Raw genomic sequence first — 26,789 nt, 5'->3', positions numbered from 1 at the left:
TTTTGATGATAAATTACTGATATAGGAAACACATTAAGGTTTGAAGCCAATGGCCAAGAAAGAATTCTTGAGACATCTTTGGTGCAAAAAGTTGGTTTTATTGAAGCACAAGGGGACCCCTGGGCAGAAAGAGCTACACTGGGGTCATTAAGGAGTGACCCATTATATACTTCCACGTTGGGAGGGGGTTAGGGATAGTGTAAGTCTCTAAGGAATTCTGGAAGCAAGGTTTCCAGGACCCTGAGGGGCTAGCTATTACTGGGAAAGGGTCATTTTGTTACCGTCTAAGAAAACCTCAGTCACGAGACCCCAGATGATTCCCAACGTATGTCTTGGTGGGTTAAAAAATCTTAAAAAAAAAAAAAAAAAAGTCCTTTGGTAGTGGACAAAAATCCTCTTCCAGTCCAGGAGTTGAACCAATCATTAAAGGAAAGAGATGGATCGTTCAAAGCACCCACCTTTTAAAATATTTTATTTATTTATTTGACAGAAAAAGAGACAGCAAGACAGCAAACACAAGCAGGGGGAGTGGGAGAGGGAGAAGCAGGCTTTCCGCTGAGTAGGGAGCTGAATGTGGGTCTCAATCTCAGGACGCTGGGATGCTGACCTGAGCCAACGGCAGAGCTTAACGACTGAGCAACGCAGGGACCCTTAAAGCGACAACTTGAGTATTCATGTCAGAGTCCCAGAAATACTTTGTATCAATCTGGAACATACACATAGCATTTAGTGTTTATAATAGCAGCAGACGTTTCAGCTTGTGTAGCAGTTAAAATATCTAATGTCGTTCTATTTTGTAAAACTGCTTTACACATTTGTGTTCAGTATTTAGTAGAGAAATGCTATTTTGAGCGTCACTGAGGGCTTTGTGTACTTATTAAGAGTTTCCATGTGCCAAACAACATTCCCCAGTCTCAAAGAGGGAACAAAAATGGATGTTAGTTGGTCATACCAATGAGACACAGAACTTGTCCAACATTATTTTAACTTTGGATGGTTAACCAGGTTGATAGTGGTTTTAATAATGCATCCGTGCCTCCAGGCAAAACCCAGGGTACAGGGGCCTGTGCAGCCTGGGGAAGCCATGAACACAAGTGAGAGCCACATAGCCATTGGGTCCCATTAGGAGATAGTCATATAATTCCAGGCCCCTTTAACTGCAGTCAAGGTGTCAAGGGCTAGTCAGTTTGGAGGGCCATCCTTTGAATTTGTGTAATAAAAGGCAGTCCATTGTTACTTTGCAGGGACACCGGGAGTCCAAATCCAGGGACAATTTCTCTTAGACTTAATGTTTGTTTATTTAGTGCTACGTTCTTGGCTGCACGGCTTACCAAACTGTTTCCCCTAGATCCTAAGATCCTATCCTTTGATGTCCTTTGAGGTGAATTAGAGCTCTGTCCTTAGGTAGGTGCACAGCCTGAATAAGGGTAATAATTTCAGGCCCCTATTTGATTGGGGAGTTACGGCTTGATAATAATCCCTTGTTCTTCCAAATGGCTCTGTGAGCATGTGGGACTAGGAAAGCATATTTGGAGTCAGAATAAATACTAATTTTTAGCGCTTTGGTGATTGCAAAGCAGAAGTGAACACTATAGCATAGCCCGCTTTTCTTACTCCTTTTTCCGTGAAACCACTGCCGTCAGTAAACCAACTGTCGTCTGTATTTTCAATAGGGGCATTTTTTTTCTAAGATTTTTTTTTTTTTAAAGATTTATTTATTTGACAGAGAGAAATCACAAGAGAGGAAGGCAGAGAGAGGAAGGGAAACAGGCTCTCCACTGAGCAGAGAGCCCGATGCGGGACTCGATCCCAGGACCCCGAGATCATGACCCGAGCTGAAGGCAGCGGCTTAACCCACTGAGGCACCCAGGCGCCCCAGATATTCAGTATCTGTAAGATCAAAACTGAAATGGGTAAGAATTTCCAGAACTAACTAAAAGCTGCATGCAAACTGAACAAGAATTAGTAACATGGGACTAAATGAACTAAAGAGATCATCTCTTACAAGGGGAACAGATTCTCATCGAATTTATGCAAATGACAGCGATTGCCATGGAGGAAAGAATACTTACTGAGACCTTTTTAATTTCAGAGGGTTCAGGTAGGAAAGTTAAATGCTTTGATTTGTTCACAAATAAATACTTCATCGCGTTTCTGTAAATCATACATATCTTAAGAGAAAGTTTCCTTAATCTGGCAGAGCAAACATTAGAGAACCAGCAGTGTTTCAAACAAGAGTCACGACAGTATAATCATCTCTTTAGTTCATTTAGTCCCATGTGACTAATTCTTGTTCAGTTTGAATGCAGCTTTTAGTTAGTTCTGGAAATTCTTATCCATTTCAGTTTTGATCTTAAAGATATTGAATATCTTTACTTATTGTTTGTCCTAACAGTCCTTTTTATGAATCTTCTTCAAGAGGAAACTTATTCTTTTTTTAAAAAAGATTTTATTTATTTGACAGAGAAACAGCGAGAGACGTAACACAAGCAGGGGGAGTGGGAGAGGGAGAGGCAGGCTTCCCACTGATCATGACCTAAGCCCAAGGCAGATGCTTAATGACTGAGCCACCCAGGCACCCCAGGAAATTGATTCTGCAAGAGACTGAGAAAAATTATAAATAACAAAAACTCAGATACTGACATTGTTAATGATCTGAGAGTTTGTTATGATGCAGTTGACAAGGAAACTTGGTTATTTCTGTGACACGGAACACTTCAAAAGACAGAATATTGAGTGATGATGAGCTTATCCCAGAAGGTAACATACCAAACAAACAAACCTGATTAGTCAATGAGACTTTGCTCATGATTTTAATCTTGGGGAAGTTTGTTGAAACCTCAGAGTTTTAAAGGACAGGCCTAACTAGGACTAGGGATGTTAAAGACATGATAAGGGCAACAGACAGAAACTGGTTTCTCTGGGCGGCCAAAGAGAAAACAACTGTCGACATTTTGTTGTTACCAAGAGCAGACCAACAATTCAAGAAAACTTGTCTTTTTGAACTGAGAGAAAGCAAACTTCAGTCTTATGCCAGTGTACTTTAAGATCCGTTCATTTCCATCTTTGTCTGTCCTAACCACACCTACAATTCCTCTCCAAGGATTTCCCTTCAGAAAGCTTGTACAGGGGTGCCTGGGTGGCTCAGTGGGTTAAGCCTCTGCCTTCAGCTCAGGTCATGGTCTCGGTTCTGGGATCAAGCCCTGCATCGGGCTCTCTGCTTAGCAGGGAGCCTGTTTCCTTCTCTCTCTGCCTGCCTCACTGCCTACTTGCGATCTTTTTCTCTGTGTCAAATAATTAAATAAAATCTTAAAAAAAATAAATGTTAAAAAAAAAAGAAAGCTTGCACAACTTTCCTTTGTATTTAGATTTTGTCCCAAGTCGTTTCTTTCCAAACAACCAGTCTCATGTAGGACAAAATTACCTTCTTTTTTACCTTCAGCAAAAATGCAGCCCCTTTCCTTGTATCTTTCTTACGTATCTCCTCCTTTTCTGCATAAAGTTGTTTCCCTAATTCCCGACAGTCTTAATTACATTTAGTAGAATTTTGCACTCTTAGAAACCTTCATCTCCAGCGAAGACAAAGTACTAGCCAATTGTGAACTGTTACACCAGAATTCTTTTTTTTTTAAGATTTTTTTTTTTTTTTTTTTTTTTTTTTTTTTTTTTTTTGAGAGATTGAGTGAGCTTGTTTGGAGGTTCTAGCAGGGGAGTGAAGCTACTCGTATACCCTTGGCCAAGAATAGTCCTCTCCTCTTGGACCGAGCACACAGCTTCGGGAGGGACGCACAGGGAGCGGTGAGGGAGGAAGGGGACACTAGCCAGCCAGATCAGCCGAATCAACCCTGGCGATCAATGGGGTGACAAATGTCACAGCCAGAGAGAGCACAGGAGCAGGGGCAGAGAGAGAGAAAGGGAGAAGCAGGCTCCCCTGCTGAGCAGGCAGCCCAATGCAAGGCTCAATCCCGGGACTCTGGGATCATGACCTGAGCCGAAGGCAGCGGCTTAACCCACTGAGCCACCCAGGTGCCCCGCACCAGAATTCTTTAGATGACAAATTTATGAACCCGTTACACACAAAGCATGTTTACCAACAGCCCCAAATACCCTTTGTTTTTTTGTAAAAAGTCAAAAGCATAAACCTACATCCAGTAATTGACGTGTTAGCACTTTATCCTACCTGGAAACGACCTAGATGTCCAATGAATTTAAACCCATTTATTGTCCAGGCAAAACTATTTAAGGTTTCAGGTTCCCAAAGACTTTGAAAGCTACCTTGATTACCCTTTGAAAACTTGGAGGCAGACAAGATTAACCATCCTTTTATGTCGTCTTTTTGCTAACAAATTGCAACAGATAATATGAGCTTATTTGACCTTCAGCAAACCTTGATAGAATAAAAGTTCCCGGTTTAGTCCTGGTATCTTTAAAGACTTATCTTAAATAAGCCGCCAAACTTAATTTACATACTGAATTCTGTTCCACCTGGATCTTCCGCATTGTCCTTTTTACCTGAGACACTGCTGGGGAACTCTGGAGTGGGTTAGGTCTAGGGGGTGCTCTTTTTGCTCCTTGACAATGGGAGAAGGAACCCTGAGGGGAGAAGGGGCATGGTGCCTGAGGCACTGAGGATGGTCTAGAAACCAGTTATGAAGGCCGTATCAGAAGTTGTGCAGAAACAGGAGAAGGAGTTGGGGGAGACAGAAAAGGCAAAGTGTTACCAGAAGGCCGAGAAAGGATTCCCAGTTTTAGAGCTCATCAGCTCCAGCAGGGAAGCAGACGCCATGTTTTCCCACCAGCAAGGGGGGAGGGGTTAGTCAGTCCAGAGAAGATGGAATTTCCCTGAAACAAAGGGAGTTTCCAGCAGCTGCTTGGGAATATTCCTTAAAGTCCCCATCCCGAGGGAGACCAACCACAGTTGACTCCAGTTATAGCCATTAACCTAAGAAATGAGTGAGGGAGAAGCCCCCATGACTATTAGGAGGAGGAACACTGAGGAAGAGAGTCAGGGTTCCCTTTGCTAGGGAGGGCCTGTGTTTCCTCCAGCACCCTGGGCTTATCTGGAGGAGGCCTGTTTAGATGATTATCTTCCAGCCTGTCAGGAAAGCGTTTACTAGCCAGACACCTTTGGGCAAACACTTTCTGCCCTGTTTGCTATGGATGAGATCTAACTGATCCCACTGTGGCCACGCAGGGTTACAGGAGATCAGTCCTTTCCTAAATTTTGCAATCTGAGTTATTTCCAGTGAGTTAAAAGATATCCCAGGCACCACTGCCCTGCTACTTTTAACCCATGGAAAATACTAGAAAAGTTTTATAAAGGGGAAATTACCAAATATTGTAATTTAAGTAGTTAGTAGAAGATATCGACGGAAAACAGCAAAGATAGAAATCCATCAAAGGGGCACCTGGGTGGCTCAGTGGGTTAAAGCCTCTGCCTTCAGCTCAGGTCATGATCCCAGGGTCCTGGGATCGAGCCCTGCATCGGGCTCTCTGCTCAGCAGAGAGCCTGCTTCTTTCTTAAAAAAAAAAAAGAAAGAAAGAAAAAAAGAAAGAAATCCATCATGATCTAAGCGACATTCCAACACAAGCGGTCCTTAGAGCCAACTTCTCTAAGGAAACGGTTGGATTTTAACTTTTCGGCCAGCTCCTGGAGGTCCCACAGCTGGACCAGGGATGTGAAGGGGATCACATTAGAGCAATCGGGAGGAAACCTCACATGGGATTCTTTTTTTTTTTTAGAAAAATTTTTTTAAGATTTTTTTGTGTGTTTGACAGACACAGTGAGAGAGGGCATGCAAGCAGGGGGAGTGGGAGAGGGAGAAGCAGGTTTCCCACTGAGCAGGGAGCCCAATGCAGGGCTAGAGCCCAGGACCTGAGCTGAAGGCAGATGCTTGACTCAGCCACCCCAGCGCCCCTTAACTTTTATTTATTTAAGTAGTCCCTGTACCTAACGTGGGGCTCAAACTCGCGACCCTGATTGGATCTCATGCTCTTCCGACTGAGTCAGCCAGGCGTCCCTCTTTATTTTCGAAATCTTAGTAAAATACACATAAAATTATCACCTTAACCATTTCAAAGTATGCAGTTCAGTGGCATTAAGAACATTCACACTGGGGGTATCTGGGTGGCTCAGGGGGTTGAGCCTCTGTCCTGGGCTCAGGTCATGGTCTCAGGGTGCGGGGATCACCCCCCACAGGGCTCCCTACTCATCAGGAAGCCTGCTTCCCCCCCTCCCTGCCTGCCTCTCTGCCTACTTGTGATCTCTCTCTCTTTGTCAAATCAATCAATCAATAAATATATTTTTTAAAAAAGTTCACACTGTTGTTCAGTGACCAACTCTATCCATCTCTAGTTTCTGCCTCCATAGGCTGAACTACGCTAGGTACCTCATGTAAGTGGAATCATAAGTATTCGTCTTTTTGTGATTGGCTTCTTTCTGTTAGTAAAAGTTCATCAAGGTTCATCCATGTTACAGAACAAGTCAGAATTTCCTTCTTTTAATTTTTTTTAAAGATTTTATTTATTTATTTGACAGAGAGAGAAATCACAAGTAGGCAGAGAGGCAGGGGTAAACAGGCTCCCTGCTGAGCAGAGGGCCTGATGTGGGGCTCGATCCCAGGACCCTGGGATTATGACCTGAGCAGAAGGCAGAGGCTTTAACCCACTGAGCCACCAGGCGCCCCTCCCCCAATTTTTTTAAATAAATAAAAATGTATGAAGGGGCACCTGGGTGGCTCAGTTGGTTAACGTCTGCCTTTGGATCAGGTCATAATCTCAGAGTAGAGGTATGCTGAGGGCAGAGCCAACAAGATTTGCCAAGTGATCTGATGGACCTCATGGAAGAGGAGAGAGAGAAAGGTCAATAGTAACTCAAGCCACAGGGTTGGAAGAGATCAATTCACCTGCTCATCTATAAACTCATCTCCACATCGGGTTTGATAGACACTCTTGGACTCAGAGGGTCCTTGGTGGAGGGTTTAAAGGAGCTATAGCAGTCCTGAAGTATAAAAGGTGTCGTGCCAAACCCCTTAGGAAAATATAACAATCGTTGGCTATTGTCCTGCACTGCCCTCTTCAAAGTGGATCTTCATCTCATCCCTGATGTTTTCAGCTGGTGCTTCATTTTGTTTTTACACTGAGTTCTACCCTTACAGAAGGCAGGAATTAGTTGTAGATATCTTTGCATTCCCAGTTTATGTCCCAGTGCCTGAACATTTACTACTTCTTGTTGACTATGTTTTTGCTAAATCTCATTGATACGATGTTTTTACAAATCTATATCCTTTGGTCTCACCAATACCTTGGGCTCCAAATTTCTTAACCTATGAGGCCCATTTTCCTCCTCTCCTCCCTTACTGCCTCTTAACACCCAGAACCCATACATGTAGATGCTGGTGACACACTAAGAATGTATACCCTTTCAGAGACACGTTCACCATTTACTTGAGCACAGTTGAAAATGAAAGAGGAGCGGGAGTACCCAGGAGGTAGTCTTTGGTCTTCCTTCTGTTGTCCTAAGCTCTTGCTAGAAATAGAAACTTGCTTACCCCATCAGACAAACAGGCTAACCTGCAGTTAGCAGATCTTGCCTTTTTTTTTTTTTTAATTATTTATTTAAGTAATCTCTATACCCCATATGGGGCTCAAACTCACAACCTGAGATCAGGAGTCACAGGCTCCACCTACGGAGCCCAACAAGTGCCCCAACTGGTCTCCTTTGGAGGCAAGTTAGCAAAGCTCCCATTATCACAGTGCTTTCGACTGTCCTAGTCAGCTGTCTGTCTCACTCCTCACCTCCCCACGATCTTGCCCAGGAGAGCCTATAACATAACAGATATTCAATAATCATTCTCTAACACTACTGGGTCCCAAAGGGAAGGGTGATTAACAAGACGTGGTGATGGAGAAATGGAGCATTGAGCAAGAACTGAAAATGGAGAGTTTGACTTATGGCTTAAATTTATTTGTTTGTTTGTTTACTTATTTACTCCTCCTTTGGCTCATCATATGGAATTACTCTGTTAGTTCCTTCATACAACTATCTTTATCTGAAATCAATTACTTATTTGCATTTTTTTAAAGTAAACCGTGTGCCTGACACCTAGGGGCCCCCTCCAACTCAGGACCCCAAGATCAAGAGTCGCATTACTTACTGCATATTTCTCACATGCTGTAATGGGACAGCAGTCTCCTCTATCTTGCTCTAATAGGCAGGAATCTCCTGTGTCTTGGTCATAAGTGTATCCTTTTTTTTTTTTTTTAAGATTTTATTTATTTATTTGACAGAGAGGCAGGCAGAGAGAGATGGGGAAGCAGGGTCCCTGCTGAGCAGAGAGTCAGATTCGGGGCTTGATCCCAGGACCCTGGGACCATTATCTGAGCCGAAGGCAGAGGCTTTAACCCACTGGGCCACCCAGGCGCCCCTCATAAGTGTATTCTGATAAAACACAGTGCCTAGAACATCTCCCAATAAATAGTTCTTGAATGAATGAATGACCACAAGGAAATTAGCAAGAAGCATTTTAACTAAATATGAACGTAGTCATGCGTTCTTTGCCTTCTTTATGATTTATGAAAGTTGATAAACTTTGGGAAAATTGGGTAACATGAGAAAAAAGTAACCAAGGGAGAAATGCTTCTTTAAGTAGTTGGGCTTTCAAGGAAAGAGGTACTCTAACCTAAATCCATCATTTGGGTTTTCATTAGTTCTGTAACCCCTCGAATCCTAGAGGGAAGAGCTAGCTCTTTTATTTCTTTACCCCTCGTCAGTGACCAGAACACTGCCCAGAAGGTAAAGGGCGCTCACTAAATATTTGAGGAATGAAGGAACCAGGCAGGAAACTAAGAATACACACTCACGAGCGAATTGGCTCTGACAAGCTGCAGTTCCTCGCCGGGGCAGGAGGCGGCGCCAGCGTTACACCAGCCCAGCCGCCGGCAGGTCTTGGTCCCTCCGGCAGACCGTCCAACGCTAGGCCCCGAGGCCAGTGCGGGAGCTAACCAATAGAAAGCCGTCTTAGTTGTCGGGTCTGGCGGAGATGCCCAATGATCGCAGCGGGTGTAGGCAAGGGGCGGTGCGACGGTGAGGGGCGGAGGGAAGCGGTTAGAGGTGGGACTTGGCGTTGCGGGCCTGGCGGGGGCCGCGGAGCTGCGATGCGGACGGGTCCGCGGCGGTGACCCGAGCTGCCGCCCGACATGAACTCGCTGGAGCAGGCGGAAGGTAGAGTGGGCTTCCTGGGTCGCCCGGGCAGGTCCCGGGCTCCTCCCGGAAGCTGGAGGGGCTAGAGTCGCGGAGACCCCGCCCCGGGGAGAGGAGGCCGCGAAGGATGGACTGAAGGGGCCGGGGCCGCGGGGGCCTCGGGGCGGCCGGAGGCGGCCGGACTCGGCCAGACTCGGCCAGACTCTGGTTCCGCTCGCGTGGCCTGCGCGGGCGCTGGGGGACGTTGCGTCAGCTCTCCCATCCCCCCAGCTCAGACCGGGAGCCCCTCACCTGGGCAACTTTTGTTTTTTATTCATTAACAAGCATTTCGTATTTTGCGGTTTGTGTATGCTAATTCACCTAATTATTATTTCGATAGCCCCGGGAAATGGACCCGTAATTCCTGCTGTGGTTTTTGGTTTACTGTCACAGGAAGGGAGTGGCTTGATCTCCTTTTAAACTTTAAAAGACTCGATTGGGAAAAGATAGCCCACCTTGCTCACTCTGGAGCAGTTTGGACGCCCCTTTCAGAAGGCCTCCGAGCTTGAGCTCTGATAGTGCCCGGTGGGTCACTTGTAACCCATTCTGTGGGAGGAAAGGGGAGTGTCTCCACACCCACCCGTTAGCCGAATCAGAAAGCCAGTGAGACCGGACGCGAAGCGTAGCCATTAATTACACAGAAGGGCTAGAAATCGGAATCGGGTCATTGCGGTCAGAGACCTCGAAGACTTTGATGTGAGGGAATACGTTGTTCTAGTAAAAGATTCTTGGTTCCGGCAGAATTAAAACTCGACCTGATTCTGATCCTTTTATTTGCAACCCCCAAAATTCTAGCTTTTGGCGCCGGCTGAGGCTGCTGCTGATTTTCCACATACCATTTTACGAAGCTCCTAAAAGTGAACCAGCCAGTTTCCTTATATGTGAAATTGGAATTAAAGAAACCTAATGTTTTTGTCAAGTGCTTAAAGCTGTCCTAGTAAACGAAGTAAACAGTGCAGTGATACATGTAAGTTGGTGTGTAAGACCTGAAGCAGTTAGAGTATCTAAAATTTCATCTTAATGGATGCAAACTAGTAAGAGTGGCTCAATTGGAAAATTGAAATCTTTTTACCTAGATCTCAAGGCTTTTGAGAGGAGACTTACAGAATATATTCATTGTTTGCAACCTGCCACTGGACGTTGGAGAAGTAAGTTCTTGAACGTTTCTTTGGAAAATAAACTGACAATTGGTACTTTTATCTCTGTCTGGCAATGACTTGCTTTTGTGTAAACTCTTTTACTAACAAATGCTTTACTAAACCGTAAGATTTCCTTGGTGTTTTGACAGTTTTTGAATTTTTTTTTAACTTAGTAAACAACGCATCCTAAAGACAAAAGTTTTTAAGATTTTATTTTTAAGTCATCTCTACAGCCTGTGTGGGGCTCGAACTCACAACCCTGAGATCGAGAGTGGCAGGCTCTACCGACTGAGCCAGCAGGCACCCCCACCAAAGTAAGGAAAGGAAGTGGCGCTATTAAAAGGACTGTATTTCATATGGTTGGATTTTCATTTTTCCATCAAAATACATGCACTTCTTTTTATTAAATATTAACAATATTGATAAACGACACACACAAAACTTTGAGGAGGATCTTTAGCAGTTTTACAATTTGCCTACAGACTACCAAAATAAAATTCTGTTGAGGAAAATCATAATTAACATACACCTGCAAAGGTTATGAAATCAGCTTTAGTCGATTTTAGCAGACAAGGAATGTGTTGCTTTGCAGCCTATCCTGGCAAACAAATTCACCTTGCAACTGGCTTTTCAAAATGTCATGAGTACTGTAAAATATGGTTTGAGAAAATGGTTATTGCCCCATGGAACTACTTAGGAAATGCGGATAAATATGTAAATGATGACCTCAGCAGAGCAGAAGCTTTGCTAACTTATGTTGGGACCAGTTTGAGTTTCTTGGACATGTGTTACTGAAATTTAATTCCTGCCAATAGGGAGGTACAGCAGCACATGTTGAAAACATGTTTTATTTCAAAGTGTAATTCAGTTTGTGGGCCAGAGAGCACTGTTGAAGTTAGGAGCCTTTTTCTGTGTCACAATTTTTCATGATATTTTTATTCGATCTATTTGCAAAGTTCTATTTGTATGCTGTGAGAGTTCTGGTTGGTTAGAATTTACAAGTAATGATTTTCTCAGGTTCTTTGGCTTAAGGGGGGAAGTACCCCTAAAGCCTTACTTTACTGCTACTTGAAAATCTTCTAAAATGTATATGATGCTGTGGTATCTTATAATATAGTGAATGTACTTTGCTTTTTCTGTGATTCATAGTCTCAGTGCATACATACAAATGACATCAGCTTGGTTAATGTACCAACGAAAAGTATATGTTTGAGTCCCTGCCAGTGGGTTTGATTTTGCTTTTGCTTCATTTTTCAAAAGAAAAATCTGTGTAGTATGACATATTTCTTACTGGAAATACAGCATTATAAGAAATTTTTAATCTGTTCTGAAAATGTAATTCTGAAATTTTGATTCTGTTCTTAAATACCTAAAATGAGATTGTTTTCCTGTGATTTGCCGCTTCTAAAAGTGAATCACCAGGAATTCTAGATAAAGTTTTATGTTTCTATTGCTCTTTGAATCTTGGTCTTTATATTTTAAAACTGTATGTGCCCTAACTGAAGGACAGTATCTTTTTTTTTTTTTTTTTTAAGATTTTATGTATTTGATAGACAGATTACAAGTAGTCAGGCAGGCAGGGAGAGAGGAGGAAGCAGGCTCCTCGCCGAGCAGAGAGCCTGATGCGGGGCTGGATCCCAGGACCCTGAGACCATGACCTGAGCTGAAGGCAGACGCTTTAACCCACTGAGCCACCCAGGTGCCCCTGAAGGACAGTATCTTGATATCCAGAATATTAACTAGGTCTTGGTGCCCCTTTATTATTTTCTAGTAGTACCATTTATTCCCTTTTTTTAAAATTCCTTTTTTTTTCTTTAAGATTTTATTTTTAAACATTTTTTAGAAGATTTTATTTATTTATTTGTCAGAGAGAGAGAGAACGCACAAGCAGGGGAAGCTGCAGGCAGAGGGAGAAGAAGGCTCCCCACTAAACAAGGAGCCAGAAGTGGGACTCGATCCCAGAACCTTGGGATCATGACCTGAGCCAAAGGCAGCTGCTTAGCCGACTAAGCCACCCAGGCATCCCTAAGATTTTATTTTTAAGTAATCTCTACATCTATCTTAGGGCTCGAACCTAAAGCTCTGAGATCAAGAGTCACAGATTCAACCAGTGAAGCTACCCAGGCACCTCTGTATCATTCATTCTTGAGTTTTGTTTAGGATCTATTTAGAATTCCTAAAATAATTCTAGCTTAGTGAGGACAAAGTTTTCTGAGTTCTACCATCAGTAATGTCTGCCCTGAACTTCCTTTGAGTCTCTGAAGAAAACCTGACACTGATCAGTGTGCTCCATGTTCTTGACACCAGCCGTTTCAGCAGCCTTGTTTAAAGGCAGAATCCTCTAGCCAGGATTCTCAGTGCATTCATAAAGGAGTCATTGTTTGGTTTGTTTACATAGAAAATGAGAGGTGTTTTTGTTTTTTAATTTGAATTTTTAGGATCTTCGAAATCAGCACAAAGCATATCAAAAGTTCCTACTGCTTTTAATTTATTGATCTTGGTAAGTTCTGACTAAAGTAATAATGGAAACAATATCATCCTCAATTACTAAGGTTCATAGTATGTGAGAGAATTCCTCAGAGTCATACAGCAAGTTTCCTAATTCCTCAGTCGAGTGTATTTTCCATTTAATAAAGTGCTGCATCTTTTGGCTCTCATTGATTAGGAACTGGTGGTATTAGTATAAATGTATTAACAGCTTATTTCCTTACTAATTTCGTGTTTATCTTTCATCAGTGCTTCTTATAGTGGTATCTGTCTGCACAGCTACTGGTGCCTGGAACTGGTTAATAGATCCCGAGACACAAAAGGTAGACGTTTTGATTTAAAATCTTCACTGGATTAAAAGAGATAATGTAGCAGTGCTTTGTTCATTGTAAAGTATTACCCAAATGCTACCTATTATTACTAGTAGTGACGTCAATCATTATATTAAATATATGCCTTATATTAATTTGGTTACAAAAAACTTTGGTTGTGTGTTGTAGATTAAGTATCTTTTACAGGGAAAAAGACCTAAGAAATAACCCCCCTTAACACTACTACTTATTCATTTCTGAACTTCTTACGTATCTTTTTACATTTCATATTCACAATTTGTACATATTTCGGTATAAAAATTGTCTTCTCTTTTGTTCATTTAATAGCATTTGTGCCAGCTTTTAAAAATTACAAAATTTCATTTTCTTCTGTGACTTAAATTTGGTAGTACCTTTCATCATCCCACAAAGCATTTGAAATGTCCTTGCAGGAAACATGATAAAACAGGAAAATTTTAATGTAATAAAACACCAAGATCGAGGGGGGAAAAAAAGATTAGACAAGAGGGTCAAAGGAAGGAAACCAGGTCACAGACAAGGTCATGTGGGCCACGACACTTGCCAGAACTGAGTTGTAAATTAGTCTCTGAGTTATCTAATCCATAAAGTCACAGTTGGTTCCATGGTTTTCCTTCTCTGTGAAAAGAACACATGTATGAGTTCCATAAGCTAGCAAAGATTTTGTTCTCCGCATTTATCTTTAAAAAAATTTCCTGCCTGAAATTTAATATAGGAAACCCCGAGAGAACTCCCATTGGGCACTGTACAAGAACATCCCTATACCAAATGCAATAAAAGATTTCATAATGTTATTTCTGGAAGCATCCTTTTGATCAGATCTGATAGAATGTTTCTCAAAATTCTACTTCTTCTGGGTGTTGTGCAAAAAGAATGAATACTGTTACGCTGAAAAAATAAATAAAATGGAAAAAAAACAAACCAAAAAAAAAAAATTCTACTTCTTTCTACTAACTTGTGCCTTAATTTCAAACTCAGTTTTTTTTTATTAGAGAAGCGGTAGTCTCCAGTATTTCAGTGAAGTTTGTTGGGTTTTTTTTGTGTTTTTTTTTTTTTTTTTTTGCCTCAGTGCAGCTTTATTTAGGTAATAGTGATGTTCTAATTTTTCTCAGATTTCAAGTCCATATCCCTTTTAAACTGTAATTAGGTAGACTGCTTCCAGTAGCTTTATATATAACCTGTTGGTTTATACAGAAGAAAAACCTAATAGCAGAGCTTTTGTCAGCAGTCCAGATGGCAGTTCAGGCAGCCAGGGGTTTATTTAGCATGTAGTCTCCCTAACTTTATCCATTGGGTTGGAGATATAAAAGAATAGGAGGTAGGGGAGACTGGTGATGGAATTTGACATTAATAGAGGGGTTTTTAAGGCAGATAGGAAACTCTCTTGTGTGTTCATTTATAAAAGTCTGCTCTTAAGGCTCTGCTTGGTGTTCATCTTCAGGGGAAGAGTGAGGAGGCTGGCAAGAAGATTGAAAAGGTCTATCTTGGGAAATGAATCTGACTTCTAATTGGGAAAAATATAAGCTGATTTCAGCTAGTTGAGATCTTAATAAAACACAGAATTAAATGTAATTTGAAATAGACCCAAAACTCTGTAGTTAATGTAATTTTCTAAATTAGGTGAGACTATAACTATTAGCCTAAGGGTTAGCTCTTTAGATTTCAGTATTTAATAACCTCAAAGCTGATAGGAGTTTTAAACAGTAATTGTCTCTAGCAGGAGTTGCAAACTCAAAAGCCAGTGCGTGATTATCTGGAAGAATCCAAGGAGAGAAGGAATAGAACAAGCTAGAAAGTACATGAATGCCTGATCTAAAGGCGGAACCGGTATTTAGATGCAGTTGATCATTGCTGTGGAGGAAAAGAAGGGCGATGCTGACTGATCTAATTAAAATTAACGTATAAGACACTACATGTGCTTACATTGTGCAGGCCACGTGAAATCTAGCTGACCTGTGGGAATTAAACTCTGCTTGAAGGTTTTAGGAAGACATTCCTCTGGATTATTAAACTTTTCAGAATTTCATCCTTCTGGGAGCTTCTTCCCTTCTGATGTTGTCAGTCTCTCATTTCTTCATTTGACAGATTTATTTAACCAGTAGCGTACTAGGCCAGCTACCTGGTCTTTTTTATAAGTTTAGTTCTTGGTCTTGAAATATGTATGTATCTCTTGGTATAAGAGTAGAGTATAGATGCCTTTGACTTAGTTCTGTTGCTCCCATTTAGTTCCTAGTCCATTGGATTTCTTTTTCCAGACTCTTAACACATCTTTTTTCCTCTTTCAAACTATAGTGCTATCCCCCAGTAGTCTGGCTTTAGTGCCCGCTCTTGTTTCAGTCCTGGATCCTAGACTCTTGTCTTACATACTCCCATTGTCTTATTTCCTGCTGTCGTCTGTTATGCCCAGATCTGAAATTAGCTCTTTGTTTCTCTTAAATGCTCGTTCTTTTTTTTTTCTTTTTTCTTTTTTCTTTCTTTCTTTCTTTTTTTCTTTTAAATTTGAGAGAGAGGGAAAGTGAGCACAAGTGCTGTGGGAGAAGGGCAGAGGGAGAGAATATTAAGCACGTTCCCAGCTGAGGGCAACACAAGGCTTGATCTCACAACCCTGAAAATACAACCTGAGCAAAAACTAAGAGTTGTACGCTCAGCTGACTGAGCCACCCAGGCACTGCCCCCCCCCACCTTTTTTCTAAGTTTTATCTAAGTAATCTCTGCACCCCATATGGGGCTCAGACTCACAACCCCAAGATCAGGAGTCACATGCTCTTCTGACTGAGCCAGCCAGGTGCCCTTAAACCTACCTTTTTTATAGGTAGCTACTAATCATCTTTCCCTGCTTGAGTGTCCTCTGTCCATTTAAATCTCAGTAACTTCAGGGGTGCCTGGGTAGACTCAGATCATGATCCCAGCGTCCTGGGATCGCGCCCCAAGTCAGGCGCTCTGCTGAGTGGGAGCCTGCTTCTCTCTCTCCCTGCTGCTTTCCATGTTTCCACTCTCTCTCTATCGAATAAATAAAAAAAATTTTTTTTTTAAGATTTTATTTATTGGGGCACCTGGGTGGCTCAGTAGGTTAAAGCCTCTGCCTTCCGCTCGGGTCATGATCCCAGGGTCCTGGGATTGAGCCCCGCATCGGGCTCTCTGCTTGGTGGGGAGCCTGCCTCCCCCTCTTCCCTGCCTGCCTCTCTGCCTACCTCTGATCGCTGTCTGTCAAATAAATAAAATTTAAAAAAAAAAAAGTTCTTTAAAGATTTTATTTATTTATTTGACAGGGATCATAAGTCAAATAAATAAAATCTTAAAAAAAAATTCTTTAAAGATTTTATTTATTTGACAGACAGGGATCACAAGAGAGGCAGGCAGAGGGAGAGGGGGAGGCAGGCTCCCCCCCAAGCAGAGAGCCCGAAGCGGGGCTCAATCCCAGGACCCTGGGATCATGACCCGAGCGGAAGGCAGAGGCTTTGACCCACTGAGCCACCCAGGCGCCCCTAAATAAATAAAATTTTTAAAAATAAGTAAGTCTCAGTAGCTTCAAAACCAAACTCACTTTTTGCTTCCACAGAGAGGGGAGACTTATACTAGAGCTGAATCTTTTGGGGCCACGTAGGAGAGGAGGAATATGGTAGCATGTATGTGGGTGCTGCAGGAAATGGTTGGACTGGGACTAGGTTATGAATGATAGAGGCTGCCCCAGTCCTGAAAGGAAGTTTTTCAACAGGGAGAGTGACTATATCACTTCTGACTTGTGTTTTCATTGACTTCAGACCAGAGACCTTATCGTCACTCGTTCAACAGTATTAATTGAGCACGTACCTTTGCCAAGCACTATTTCAGATACTGGAAGAAGAGAGATGGACAAGACCGCGTCTACTCTTGTGGCGCTTACAGTCTTGTGTTTTTATATATGTGTGTGTGTCTGTATGTATGTAATCTTTATGCCCAGCATGGGGCTGGAGCTCATGACTACTGAGGTCAAGAGACATGCTTGACTAGCTGAGCCAGTCAGACGCCTCTAGTCTTCTGCTTTTTAAATTGTTTTTTTTACCAGAGAGAGTTTAGTAAACATTTTGGTAGGATGGTTTTTGATTATAAGAATGAATTTTTAATGGTTAAAGTCTTTGAAACTGATGGAGGGAATATTGCTATATTATCTTGCTACGTTAAAGATACAAAATAGATAACTGGTTTTATTTGTATGGCACAGCAAAACAGAACTAGGATTATTTTAAATTCTTCAAATCCTCATATTTCAGATGATTAAAATCCTACATATATTTATGCCTAAGTGGGGAGGTAAAAATTAGTATTGTTCTGAGATTCTGAACATTTTTATATTTCAAACTCTTCTTTTCCAGGTGTCCTTCTTCACGTCTTTATGGAATCACCCATTTTTCACTATTAGCTGTATTACTCTAATAGGCTTGTTCTTTGCCGGAATACACAAGAGGGTCGTTGCACCATCAATGTATCCTTTACCAAAATTGACTTTTATTCTCTGAATGAAATTAAAGCACCTTTTTGTTTTAAAAGCTTATTCTTCATATGATAAATTTTCCTTTGACCACATTTTTTCAGCATAGCTGCTCGATGTCGAACTGTATTAGCAGAATACAATATGTCTTGTGATGATGTGAGTATTGTTTACATTAGAAAATTGTAGATGTGCATGAAAGGACTGAAATGTTCTGGCTTAAATAAAGCAGACATTAATAAATTGTCTGCATGGGGCACCTGGGTGGCTCAGTCAGTTAAGCGTCTGCCTTCGGCTCAGGTCATGATCCCAGAGTCTAGGGATCCCCAAGTTCTGCATCAGGTTTCCTGCTCAGCAGGGAGTATGCTTCTCCCTCGGGCCCCTTCACCCTGCTCATGCTCACTCTTTCTCAAATAAATAAATAAAATCTTTTAAAAAATTGTCTGCATGGATTAATAGTGGAGATATTCCTTATAGTATTGATCCTAAGACCCATATTTACATCTCAGAAGTTGAGATACATCCAGTGATCTGTAGTATCATACAGGTCAACGGGCAAGAGTTGACAGTATCTTTTTTTTTTTTTTTAAACATGTAAGCTGTATGCCAAGTATGGAGCTTGAACTCATGCCCTGAGATCTAGAGTCACATGCTGTACTACTGAGCCAGCTAGGGATCCCCAGTTTAATCTTTTTTTTTTTTTTTTAATTTAGAGAGAGACAACAAGCAGGGGGGAGCATGGGGGAGGAACAGATGGAGAGGGGGAAGCAGACTCTCCCCTGAGCAGAGAGCCTGTTGTGGTGCTCCATCCCGGGATCCTGGGATCATAACCTGAGCCCAAGGCAGATGGTTAACCAACTGAGCCATCGGGCACCACCCCCCCAGTTTAATCTTAATGACGTAAAATCATGATGTGTCTTATGATTGAAGCTGTCTTAAATTCAGTATACAGTTGTCATTATTGGCCAAAAACGGATTGTTGGGTGTTGGCTTTGTAAACTGTTATTTATCTGATGATATTCTGTATATAGGACTTTAAAATTTATTTATTTATTTTTGAGAAGGGGGGAATACAAGCAGTGGGAGAGGGGCAAAGGGAGAAGCAGACTATCCGGGAGCCCGATGTAGGACTTGATCCCAGGACCCCAGGGTCATGACCTGAGCTGAAGTCAGATGCTTAACTGACTGAGCTACCCAGGCGCCCTGTGTGTAGGATTTTAAATTGGATCTCAAATTAATTGACAGAATATGCATTTAACAAACCAACTGGTTTTGTTTGTTTTAAAGATTTTATTTATTTATTTATTTGACACAGAGAGAGAGTGAGAGTGGGAACACAGCAAGGGCAGTGGGAGAGGGAGAAGCAGGCCTCCCACTGAGCAGGGAGTCTGATGCAGGGCTTGGTCCCAGGACCTTGGGATCATGACCTGAGCCGAAAGCAGACACTTGACCACTGAGCCACCCAGACACCCCGAAACCGACTGTTTTTAAAAGTTAATCATGTATTGGTATACTAGAGTATCTCACAGGTTTGATTTGCATATTTTATTTATAAAGGTATTTTTAACTTCCAAGTTAAAAAAACTATCAAATAATACTTAACCAGTATAGAAAATAAGAATAAAGAGAAAAAAAAGATAATAAGCCAGGAAGGCCACTAGATCAATGAAGAGAATATAAAGACTAAACACTTTGATTTTCTTAAAAATTAGAGGTTAAGTATAGTATTTCAAGTCAAAAGGGGAGAAATGGGCTAATAGTGTTGAGGTAATTGGCTTTTCATTTGAGAAAAAAATGAATTTAGGTCTCTTCTTCACATCAATTAAAAAGATTATATTCCAGATAAAGTCTTAAATATATTTAAAAAGACATACCTATCCCATAAGCATTAGAGGAAAGTACATATGAATGGTTTTTGTTTTTTAAGATTTCTTTCTTAGTATAATAAGTAATGCAACATGCATACACACATGAGTTGGGGGAAGGGTAGAGGAAGAGAGAAACCTAAGCAGATTCCCTGCTTGGTGTGGAGCCCAACATGGAGCTCGAGATCATGACCTGAGTTGAATCCAGGAGTTGTACATTTAACCCACTGTGCCACCCAGGTGCCCCATAGATGAATATGTTTATGATCTTGCTGTAGAAAAACTTTTGAAGACTCAGAACAAAAAACCATCATGGAAGAGGTTGGATACCTTTAATTGCACCAACATTTGAAAATTTTGTACAGCAAAAGGCAAGAAAATGAGCAGTGATGAGAAGAGATTATTTGTGGGGCGCCTGGCTGGCTCAGTCGGTGAGCATGTGACTCTTCATCTCAGGATTGTGAGTTTGAGCCCCACGTTGGGTGTAGAGATTACCGAAAAAAAAATACATATAAAAAGAAAGTATTGGCAAGATATCTAATAGAGGGTAGAATATAAAAGACCTATTAAAAATCAATTTAAAAAGATAAATAGTACATTTGAAATGTGGAAAGAGGTAAGTCATCTCACAGAAGTGGGACGACAGATAGCCTCATTTGTAATTGGGGAAATGGGCAATAAAACTGAGTTGCCTTTTTCTTTCTTTTCTTTTTTTCTTTTTTTTAAGAGAGAGAGTGAGAGCGAGCATGAGTGGAGGGGCTTGGGGAGAAGCAGAAGGAAAGGGAGAAGCAGACTCCCCACTGAGCAGGGAACCCATCACAGAGCTGGATCCCATGAGATTATGACCTGAGCCCAAGGCAGATGCTTAACTGAGTGAGCCACCCAGGTGCCCCTAAAACTGAGTTTTCATTTGTCTTACCTACCTTTACATTGGTAGAAATTAAAAGTCCAGTACTATGGTGAAGTAGATGAACCCATGCACTGCTTGTTGAGAATATACACTGGGATAGCCATGTTGGAGGGCAGTTTTCATCATTCCTATAAAATGTAGAATTGGCATGCCTCATGACCTAACCATTCTACTTCTCTCCACCTACCCTTGGTGGGGACCATCAGTCATATGCACACGAGGAGGCAGGTACAAGGTCGTCATTGCAACATGCTTTGCAGTAGGGAAAAAATGGAAACCAGTTTTACATTTCCCAACCAGGGGATGGTAAAATAGGCTGAGGTGTAGCCACATTGTAGGAAACCATAAGTAAATCTGTCAGTATGGTCATGGAAGGCTCTGCAGGGCATAATGTGAGGTGCAAGAAGTAAATTACTGGATGTTACACTCAGTTTGGTATCTTTTTTTTTTTTTTTTTTTTTTTAAGTTTTTTTCCCCCAGTACCATTTTCTTTTTAATACCAGTATAGTTAATATACAATGCTACATTAGTTTCGGCTGTACCATAGAGTGATTTCAGCACTTCTGTACATCACCATGTGCTCATTATGACAAGGGCACCCTTTAATCCCCATCATCTATTTTCCCTGTGCCCCTACCCACTTCCCCTCCTGTAACCATCAGTTTGTTCTCTGTGATTAAGAGTCTTTTTCTTGATTTGTCTTTTTTTCTTTGCTTGTTTTTGTTTTTATTAAATTGCACATATGAGTGAAATTACACAGTGTTTGTCTTTCTCTGTTTCACTTAGCTTAATACTCTCGAGTTCCGTCTATGTAGTGCAAATAGCAAGATTTCATTCTTTTTTGTGGCTGAATAATACTCCAGCGTGCACGCAGTTTGTGTGTGTGTATCACATCTTCATCTGTAAGAAAGTTTCTGTTGCCTTTTTTTTTTTTTTTTAAGATTGTATTTATTTATTTGACAGAGATCACAAGTAGGCAGCAAGGCAGGCAGAGAGAGAAGGGGAAGCAGGCTCCCTGCAGAGCAGAAAGCCCCATGTGGGACTCGATCCCAGGACCCTGGGATCATGACCTGAGCCAAGACAGAGGCTTTAATCTACTAAGCCACCCAGGTGCCCCCTGTAAGAAAGTTTTAATTATGAAAATTTCCAGACCAAAAAAATGGAGAGTATAATGAACTATGTATCCCCACTGGTCAGTGTCAACAATAATTAGCTCATGGCCATTCTTATTTCATGTGTACCCCTGCCCACCTTCCTCCATCAGATTGTTTTGAAACAAATCCCAAGTCGTATTTTTTACCTTCAAATATTTTAGCATGTTAGAAACACTAGATTTTTTTAAGTTTGATTTATTTGTGGAGCGCCTGGGTGGCTCAGTGGGTTAAAGCCTCTTCTTCAGCTCAGGTCGTGATCCCAGGATCCTGGGATTGAGCCCCACATCAGGCTCTCTGCTGAGTGGGGAGCCTGCTCCCCACCTCTCTCTGCCTGCCTCTCTGCCTACTTGTGATTTCTCTGTCAAGTAAATAAAAATAAAATCTTAAAAAAAAAAAAAAGATTTAGAGTATGCACAAGAAAGCACAAGTAGGGTAGAGGCAGAGGGAGAGAGTTTTCAAGCAGACTCATTGCTGAGCTCAGAACCCAGTGCAGGGTTTTATCTCTCAACCCACGAGATCATGACATGACCTGAAACCGAGAGTCTGTCGCTTAACCAGCTGAGTCGCCTAGGTGCCCAAATTAGTAACTTCTTTATGTACAGCTTTATGCTTGTGTCCTTCAGATAAACTCCCAGAAGTGGAGTTATTTGAACTATATGGCATGTACCTTTTCCTTGGGTAAATAGCACAGTTGGGCCGGGTGGCCCAGTCAGTGAAGCATCTAACTCTTTATCTTGGGAACGTGAGTTCAAGCCCCATGTTGGGCATAGAGCTTACTTTATTTTTAAAGGTTTATTATTTATTTATTTGACAGAGAATGAACACTGGCAGGGGGAATGGCAGGGAGAAGGAGAAGGGCTCAATCCCAGGATCGTGACCCAAGCCAAAGGCAGACCCTTAACCAGCTGAGCCACCCAGGTGCCCCTAGAACTATATTTATTTATTTGTTTCTTCAGTTTTTAAAAAGATTTTATTTATTTGTCAGAGAGAGCACAGAGAGCAAGTAGGACAAGTAGTAGGCAGAGGGAGAAGCAGGCTTCCTGCTGAGCAGGGAGCCTGATGTGGGACTTGGTCCCAGACTCCTGGGGTCATGACCTAACCGACAGAGCCACCCCTAGAGCTTGCTAAAAAGAAAAGGGTGGGGGGGCAGTTGACCTTACAGAAGACTTACATCCACTTACACTGAACATCAACAGTGTGTAAGTGTCTAGTGCTCAGTCATTGGTTTACATTTTCACCTGAAAGTAAAAATTTAATGTTAGTGAAGGAAAAATGTTTTTGCTTAGATACATATGCTTATATTTTATAAATTTTATTTGACAAGGAATATGAATTTATACATGTTGGGATTTTATTTGTAGGATTGATTGGCAGATTTTCAGCTAACCAGTGGACAGGGAGTTCATCAAATAGATTGTTTTGTCTATTTATGTATTTATTTATAAGATTGATTTATTTATTTGTTTATTTGATAGAGAGCGAGAGACAACTAGAGAGGGAACACAAAGGAAGGGGAGTGGGAGAGGGGAGAAGCAGGCTTCCTGCTGAGCAGGGAGCCCAATGCAGGGCTTGATCCCAGGACCCTGGCATCATGACCTGAGCCAAAGGCAGACGCTTAAACTGAGGCACCCAGGCACCCCAAATGGGTTGTTTTAAAGTAATGAAGATTTTAGGGGTGCCTGGGTTGGTTAAGCATCTGCCTCTGGCTCAGGTCATGTCATGATCTTGGGTCCGGGGGTGGAGTTCTACAGGGAGTCTACTTCTCCCTCTGCCTGCCATTCCCCCTGCTTGTGCTCTTTCTCTCTCTTTCTCTGTCAAATATATAAGTAAAATCTTAATGAAGATTTTAGGAAGAAAACTCCACACAAAACTTGGAAAACATAACTGTTCATTGCTTAATATTTACTTCGTATATTGGGGCGCCTGGGTGTTCAGTGGGTTAAAGCCTCTGCCTTCAGCTCGGGTCATGATCTCTGGGTCCCGGGATTGAGTCCCGAATCGGGCTCTCTGCTTGGCGGGGAGCCTGCTTTCCTTTCTCTCCCTCCCTCTCTGCCGGCCTCTCTGCCTACTTGTGATCTCTCTCTGTCAAATAAATAAAATACTAAAAAAAATACTTACCTCGTACAAAGGATGTTCTGGTACCCTTCAAATGTACTTAAAGGCTTATGGATAAGTGGTGATGTTTTTAATGGAACTGTGTATTGAAAAACTTTTTTCCTTCATTTTTACAGACAGGAAAACTCATTTTGAAACCTAGGCCTCATGTTCAGTGACAATCTGCACTCATTGTTATGGGACCTAAAACAGCCTTTCTTCAAATGAGTGATACAGCAAAAAGCCATAAAGGATTCCTTTTACAGTTGGATATGTGAAGGTCATAGCAACAACTGACAAGAAGTGTGCAATATTTACCCAGATGATCTCGATGATGATGACTCGCCTCCCCCGTGCTTGGTACCTTTGATTATCTGTGTTACAGTATTAGTGTCACTTTAGTACTTCAGACCCTGCAGAGACTTCTGCAGATGAAGTATGTCTGTATGTTACTAAGTTAAACTTAGAAACAGAACCTCATCCAGTTTTTATAATGTATTTTTGCAAACTACTGTAAATAGCAAATCAATGCCAATGTCAAAGAGGGAAGCGTTCCGTGGACTTTGTTCTCCTGCACCAGTATCGTGGGAGCATCCGTTGGCCGGCCCCATGGCTCTTCACACCCAGCTATCACGCATAGCTGTGCCTTTCATTCTTACACCCCTCTGTTCTAATCATAATGCAAGAAAAACATCGGATTGAGCGTAAACTGAGAAAGACTCATCTCCATTATGTTGTGAGAAATTATAGATGTTCTTCTGAGAAACCATTTTTGTTAAACTAGATAGTGAAATTCAACCACTCTCATGGTAACCATTTCCAGTTTGTTGTTTTCCTTCAATGCTAAATATACTTTATATTTTTTTAAATAATTTTAAGAACACTCCAAAGGCTTCTGAATATACAAGTTTAGTTATAAATTATGTACTGTCTGGGAATTTGATAGTCCTTGTTTTAGATCATTGGATCTTACCACCGTGGTCGGCGTGCTGTTACACTGGTGTTGCACGGGTGTAACTGATCAGCCGCTCCATCACAGGGTGACTTGGGAGCGGCGCCCCAAACTAGAGTCTACAATTCTCACTGTTCCGAGAGTGTTAATGACATACTGTGTATGCATTTTAGCCACCTGTACTATAATTGCCCTTAATCTTAAACTATTGGGATTGCTGTAAATATTTTAAAGAACTGGAGGTGCCTTTTACCTGTTTATTAGATGATTTTGAAAAGGTTTAAATTATTTCAAGAGCAGTCTTTTAAATTCCATTTAACATGAAGCTGAAAATTCACTCACAGGACAAAAACTTTTTAACAAGGCTACCATTTAACTTAAGTGTCCATCTTGGCTTTGACGTGTATGAGATTTTATTCTTGAAACTGCAGCAATAAGACCCTCTTTGCTCCTACGAAGTCATCAGAGGGTACTCTATGTATTTGGCACAGTTTGATTGTAAATTTTGTAGGTAAATATGTGCATAAAAATAAATACTTTATATATAATTAGCGACCGGGCTTGTTTTCCTCGATTCATAGAAAATCTGTAGCACTTAAGGCTAAAAAGCACAACACATGTGTCAGATACAGACTAGTTCCAGATGAGGTCCCTTACTTGAACTGTCTAGTAGAAGGCAGACACTCAACGACTGTGCCATTAAAGACAGAACTAGCACCAGAGTCCACGTTTCTTGACTCAGATTGAAAAGCTGTTTGTGTGTTGGGGGTGTGGGGGTACTTAACTCAGGAGCCATTAGAATGTGATCATTAAGAATGTAGATTCTTGGGGCACTTGGGTGGCTCAGTTGGTTAAGCGTCTGCCTTCGTCTCTGGTCACGATCCTGGGATCGAGCCCTGAGTTGGGCTCTGAGCTCAGTGGGGAGTCTGCTTCTCCCTCTCCATCTGTTACGCTCCCCTGGACCCCCACCACTCATGCCCCCCTGTCCTTCTCTCTTAAAACGTTTTATTTTTTAATTACGTTTGGGGTGCCTGGGTGGCCCAGTTGGTTAAGCAGCTCCCTTTGGCTCAGGTCATGATCCCAGAGTCCTGGGATCGAATCCTGAGTCAGGCACTTCAGCGGGGAGTCTGCTTCTCCCTCTGCCCCTCTCCCCTACTCATGGTCCCTCTCTGTCTCAAACAAACAAAGATCTAAAGAAAATAGGGGTGCCTGGGTGGCTCAGTTGTTAAGTGTCTGTCTGCGGCTCAGGTCAGGATCCCAGGATCCTGGGATCGAGCCCTACATCAGGCTCCCTGCTTGGCGGGAAGCCTGCTTCTGCCTCTCCCACTCCCCCTACTTGTATTCCCTCTCTTGCTGCTTCTCTGTCAAATAAATAAAAACTTAAAAATAGGAGTCACATGTTCTTCCCGCTAGCCAGCCAGGCATCCCTTGATTGACATTTTATGGAGACTGGGCTAAGAATTGTTTTGGCTGACAGATGCTCTGTCCTCAGCCCCGACAGCTCCCCTGTCATTTCCTCCTGCTGAAACCATGGAAACTTGAGTTCTGTTCTTCTTCAGACTACACTTTTTTTTTTTTAAAGATTTTATTTATTTATTTGACAGATAGAGATCACAAGTAGCAAGAGAGGCAGGCAGAGAGAGAGAGAGGAGGAAGCAGGCTCCCCGCCAAGCAGAGAGCCCGATGCGGGGCTCGATCCCAGGACCCTGGGATCATGACCTGAGTGAAAGGAGAGGCTTTAACCCACTGAGCCACCCAGGTGCCCCCAGACTACACTTTCTATATACTTTTGCACCGAGTATCATTTCTTTCATCCTCTAAAGATTGGGAGCACATCTTGTCTGCATCATGAAACACTTCTATTTTCTTTTTCTTTTTTATTTATTTGACAGATCACAAGTAGAGAGGCATGCAGAGGGGGAGGGTGAAGCAGGCTCCCTGCTGAGCAGAGAGCTCAATGTGGGGCTCAATCCCAGGACCCCGGGATCATGACCTGAGCTGAAGGCAGAGGTTTAACCCACTGAGCCACCCAGGCGCCCCTGAAACATATTTTAAAAACATGTTTATAAAGTATGATTGTCTGCTATGCAAGTCTGAGAGAAAAAAATGAAAGGATGTCTTAACGGAAA

At 42.0% G+C, this 26,789-nt stretch overlaps 1 protein-coding gene across 1 annotated transcript; it reads left to right on the top strand.

The window, feature by feature from the left end:
* Positions 1–9,099: 9,099 nt before the first annotated feature.
* On the top strand, positions 9,100–25,208 carry CNEP1R1 (CTD nuclear envelope phosphatase 1 regulatory subunit 1). Its single transcript, XM_045989314.1, has 6 exons — positions 9,100–9,223; positions 10,318–10,389; positions 13,117–13,190; positions 17,570–17,679; positions 17,790–17,844; positions 23,846–25,208. The coding sequence occupies exons 1-6, from the start codon at positions 9,199–9,201 to the stop codon at positions 23,885–23,887; spliced, it is 378 nt and encodes a 125-aa protein (XP_045845270.1). The 5' UTR covers positions 9,100–9,198; the 3' UTR covers positions 23,888–25,208.
* Positions 25,209–26,789: the final 1,581 nt, after the last annotated feature.

Source organism: Meles meles, chromosome 19, assembly GCF_922984935.1.
Source record: "Meles meles chromosome 19, mMelMel3.1 paternal haplotype, whole genome shotgun sequence".
Lineage (NCBI taxonomy): Eukaryota > Metazoa > Chordata > Mammalia > Carnivora > Mustelidae > Meles > Meles meles.
The sequence above is the reverse complement of the archived record's forward strand: the minus strand, read 5'-3'. Positions and strand labels throughout refer to the sequence as shown.